Here is a 5000-nt window from a genome sequence, read left to right as displayed (position 1 = left end):
CAAGTAAGGGGGCCATCCGTGAAGGCAATACGCTCTTAAAAGGGAGCATTCTTCATCTTTCTTCTACGCATCCCTTATCTGCTGTAGTCGGTTGGGCGTGGCTGGGAGATAGGAAGTGGTCTGAGTTGAAAAGGCCTCTACTTCTTCGACAAGCAGCTTATCTTCTATCCCTGGTAGGCCAGCAGGAGCACGTGAGAGTGTATCTGCGGTAACTGGATGTTTTCCTGGCACATATTGAACTTGATAGCTGTATCTCATAAGTCTCAGGCGGAATTGCAGGATACGGGGAAGCATCTTTGAGAGCTCTGATGAATTCAGGAGTACAGTAAGCGGTTTGTGGTCTGTTTCCAGGGGGAAAGGGATGCCGAGCACATAATCAGAGAACCTCTCACTAGCCCATGTTGTCGCGAGGGCTTCCTTTTCAATTACAGCATAACGTTTCTCTGTGTCACTGAGAGATCTTGACGCGTAACACACCGGGCGGCGCTCTCTGTCATCCTGAACTTGAAATAAGACCGCACCAATTCCTGTGTTGGAAGCATCCACTGAAATGATCGTTGGACGGTTTGGATTGTAATGAGCTAGGAATGTCGGTGACACTAACGCTTGCTTGATCTGCTCAAAGGCTTTTTGCTGAGGGTCAGCCCAAACCCAAACACTGTCTTTGCGTAATAATTGACGAAGGGGGTCACTGAGGTCAGCCAGGTTGGGAATAAATTTTCCAAGGTGGTTGACCATTCCCATGAATCGCTGTATCCCCGAGACATCTGAAGGGACTGGGAATTGGGTCTCAGCAGTGGTCTTCTGTGGGTCCGCGTGGAGTCCAGAGCTATCAATGATATGAGCGAGAAATCTGATGAATGATATGATCGTGAAAACTCACATTTGTCATTAAGGGTCAACCCAGCTTCTTGTAAGCGGTGGAGAACAGCTCGTACGCGTCCATCATGTTCCGACTGGTCTACCCCGTGAATGAGAACATCGTTCATTTGACAGAGGGTCCCTTCCAAGCCCTCAAGTATCTTGAACATAGTGCGTTGGAAGATCTCTGGGGCGGAGCTGATACCAAATGGGAGTCTGTTGAAACAAAAGCGTCCAAATGGGGTGACAAAGGTTGTAAGCAGTTTTGATAAGGCATCCAAGGGAATCTGACAAAACCCACTGTTGGCGTCAAGTTTGGAGAACATCTTACTGTCTCCCAGTTTAGCAAGGTTCTCATCCACTGAAGGTATTGAGTGAATCTCACGCTGGACTGCTTTGTTAAGGTGAGTCAGGTCAACACAGATACGCACACTGCCATTTGGTTTAAGGACAGGGACGATACCTGCACTCCATTCAGTTGGCTCTGTTACAGGCGAGATCACTCCTTGCAGAAGCATTCTTTCTATTTGACTTTTTACCTCTGGAATCAGTGGATGGGGGATCTTTCTGGGATTGTAGAGACAGAAAGGCTTAGCATCAGGGCGAAGAGTTATGTGGCATTCAGTCTTAAGCTTTCCCAGTCCGCTGAAGAGTGCTGGAAATTCGGCTTTGAAATCTGTTGGCCCCGTGGTCACCTCTTCGACATCTTTGTCAACACGTCTTATAAGTCCTAGTTCGACACAAGCTCTCCTGCTGAGTAACGAACTCTTCTGATTATACACCACATATATAGGCTCAGTTAAGTTTGATTGTCTGTACTTAAGAATTGCATAGAACAGACCTTTCACAGGCAGTCGAGTGTTTCCAGGACCGCATAGAACCTTGGATGTCTTGGTTAATTCAAAATCTTGTAGCCACTGGACATCATCGCTAAGGACAGTCACTGCTGCCCCCGTGTCAAGCTTGAAGCGCGTTGTTACACCGTTCACTCCTATTTGTGCAGACCAATAGTTCTTCTCACCACCAGACTCACCGAGGAAGTGTATGTCTTTCTCCTCTTGTTCTTCTACTGCATGTACCTTTCTCGGATAAGGTTTCTTGCTGAGACAGACTGAAAATGTCCCTTCTTGTTGCAGTTGTTACAAATAGTGTCTTTAGCTGGCCAATACCTCCTGTCGTGGCTCTGGCGTCCACACCGAAAACAGGGACGGTCATTCTTGGAGGGCTCTTTTATGTATCCTTCGTTTCGGTTACGAGCAGGTGGGTTGTTTGTGGCTTGTTGTTTGTTGTGAGAGCGTGGCTGACTGACGTAATCAACTTCATTTTGAGTTTCTACCCCACGGACAATGGTTCGATTTTGTTTTCTTGTTTCGGCTTGTCGGCTTATGCGAGCAGCGTCCGTGAGAGTGAGGTCAGATTTAGCTTGTAGGCGGTCGGACAGTGTATCATCTAGGACTCCAACAATAATTCTGTCTCTTATAAGTTCATCTTTCAGAATTCCGTAATCACAATTTTCGGCGAGGCGGTATAAATCTTGAATAAAGGTGTCCACGGATTCACCGGGGTTTTGTCTTCGTCGATTGAACCGAGCTCGTTCGACGATAATATTGCGGCGAGCTGCTAAATAGCCATTTAGGGCAGTTTTGACGTCGTCGAAGGAAGCGATTGCTTCGTTTATGCTTAACGTTTTGACGATGTCATCCGCACAATCCTCCCATTGCATAAAGAAATGTTCCAACCTGTTCCTGGTTTGATTTGTTTTGAAGGCCAGAAGCGATCCGATAGCGCTCAAAATGTCGAAGCCATTTGGGCCACATGTCTGCTTGGTTCGGGTTGTTTGCTCCTTGGAACTTGCTCGGGAGCGGGAGAGAGTTTACAGGCTGTATAGGCGGATTAACGGGTGGAGGCTGATTTTCAACTGCAGGAGCATCCCCGGGTTGGTCTGCCATTCTGTTTTACGGCGTTGGAGGGGTCAAGACCGCTGCCACCATATAGTATCGGGCGAAGAAGAAAGGAGACTTCGATCACGTAACGCAAACTAGCACGAGGTTTATTCAAGATGGCCGACCTATCGATCCCAGCATGCAATGCCTAATCCTACAGAAAGGAAATTTCGGTTTACAGCTTCTAATTTCCACACCATTGCAAAAAGGAAGAGAAATCATGCCTCTTTAGTAAACAATCTGCTTCATCCCAAGCCATTTACTTCAAAGCAGACAGAACATGGGAAAACCTATGAACCTGTAGCCTTGAAAGAATATGGAAAGTATATGTTTGCAGCTAGGAATCCAGTTACAGTGTTAAAACGTCGCCTTGTTGTGAGTATGGCCTGTCCAATTTTGGCAGCATTGCCAGATGGCAATGATCATTGTTGTAGTAAGCCTTTTTGACTAGTAGAGGTTAAATGTCCCTTCGGTAAGTTTCATGTAAGTCCCTTAGATGCATGTGCAGATGAAAGTTTCTTTGCAGAAAATGTAAATGGCTGCCAAGACTGAAAAGGGGACATCAATATTACTTTCAAATACAGGGTCAACTTGCTGTTACAGGGGCTAGCTGGTGTGATTTTGTAATTTACACCAGCAAAGGCATGAGTGTAGAAAGGATCACATTTGATCCTCAGTTCTGGGACACTTTGAATGAATGCCTTAAGAACTGCTATTTCAATCACTTTATAGAGCCAGCCGCTTTAGAATTCTGTAAACATTAGAAAAGCATGTCATTGTTGTTAAATTGTAGCAATAAAACATATGTCTAAAACAAAGTATCAACCTTGATGTCTTTCAAGATAAAACGTTTGTAAGATTTAGCTTCTTTATTCTTAGTTCTTGAGCACAAGGACTGTACGAAGATAAATGACAGTTTACTAGCTCCTGGCGCTCAAAGATGTCGAAACACTAGTTTAACAAATCTGTGCTCTTTCTGAGACATAACATTAGGGTCTGGCGCTTTTATTAAATGGTGTTGTTTTCTGTAGAAGGCATTATTGCTTTGCCTTAATGTTACGTGGAAATAAGAGGATCGTGCATGTTACACAAAAAGGCACAGACACTCCACATTTGGTTTACTACCCCAAATAGACTAAGAGTTACGACACTATCCCAAATGCGGAAGTTCTTGACTTTGTTAATAGCTCGTTCGATATGTATTCTTACCGAGGCAATTTCCTGGGTCCTGATAACATCTTGTGCTGTCATTTGGGTATACAACCCTAGAAAAGGTGGAATGTTTAGGTTCACACACAGTGGAAGGAGATCTTCAATTGTAAAGCCTTTATCGGCCATCGCAATGTCACCTTTATCAAATTCTAACTTCAGAAAACCACTTCTCTGAACAATTTCGCGATCGGAAATACTTCCACTGTATAGTTGACTGATAAAAGTTATAGCTCCAATGGGAGGACTTCCAACTAACCCTTTCAGAGTTACGTGGTTCTTATATGAGCTGAACAGTTTCGAATTCAAAAGAAGGCTGGAAGGCATCTGACATCTAATCTCTGTGCAATCGATTATTACACGGGTGGAAGAGTACTTGTCTTTAAAGCTGTCTGGCATAGTAGCTGTAACAACCTCCTTATTTGCCCATATAGATACCTGACCAAATTTAAGATACAAGTAATTTATCCAGGACAGGAATATCTTGCTCACTGTTGACTGAGGGATATGAAACAAGTGAGCCAGATGTTTTTCTGCGAATCCCCTTCTCAGTCTGCAGAGTACAAGGAAAAACTCCTCTCTTTCTTCTAAGCTCCTTTTTCTACCTTTGTGAGTGCATTCCTCTGGGTCCTCGGTTTCATTTTTGTTCTCGTCATAAAAACGCTTTGGGACACTTCTTTCGTTTGACGAGCAGTACCTAATGTTGTCCCCATTCGTTCCAGGGTTCAAAAATTCATATACAGCATTAAATGTAGCAAAGTTAGGAAAGCCGGTGTAAAAGGCGAGGTAAAATTTCGCAACTGAAAAACGCGAGAATCTGCAAGACCCTTCTGACGTTTCAAAAAACTTCTATTTCAGCCTTTAGTGAAGCATTTTTTCAAGCTCCAAACTCTTCTGTTTTTCGAGAAGTTCTTTGAAATCTTCTGTCGTGTTTCTTTGCGTATCCGTTTCGGCAGAGCTACCAGCCGCCGATGAAGTGCAGTTATC

At 44.3% G+C, this 5000-nt stretch overlaps 1 protein-coding gene across 1 annotated transcript in view; it reads right to left on the bottom strand.

The window, feature by feature from the left end:
- Positions 1–3860: 3860 nt before the first annotated feature.
- LOC138013849 (uncharacterized) overlaps positions 3861–5000 on the bottom strand; it is a 1233-nt gene continuing 93 nt past the window's right edge. The window contains exons 1-2 of the mRNA XM_068860898.1: positions 4904–5000; positions 3861–4813 (exon numbers count right to left, since the gene is read on the bottom strand). The exon at positions 4904–5000 is cut by the window's right edge and continues 93 nt beyond it. Of these exons, the coding sequence (XP_068716999.1) occupies positions 3861–4813; positions 4904–5000 (1050 nt within the window). The remainder of the gene's footprint in view (positions 4814–4903) is intronic.

The sequence above is a fragment of the Montipora capricornis genome, chromosome 8 (assembly GCF_036669925.1).
Source record: "Montipora capricornis isolate CH-2021 chromosome 8, ASM3666992v2, whole genome shotgun sequence".
NCBI lineage: Eukaryota > Metazoa > Cnidaria > Anthozoa > Scleractinia > Acroporidae > Montipora > Montipora capricornis.
This window is presented reverse-complemented; position numbering and strand designations above follow the sequence as displayed.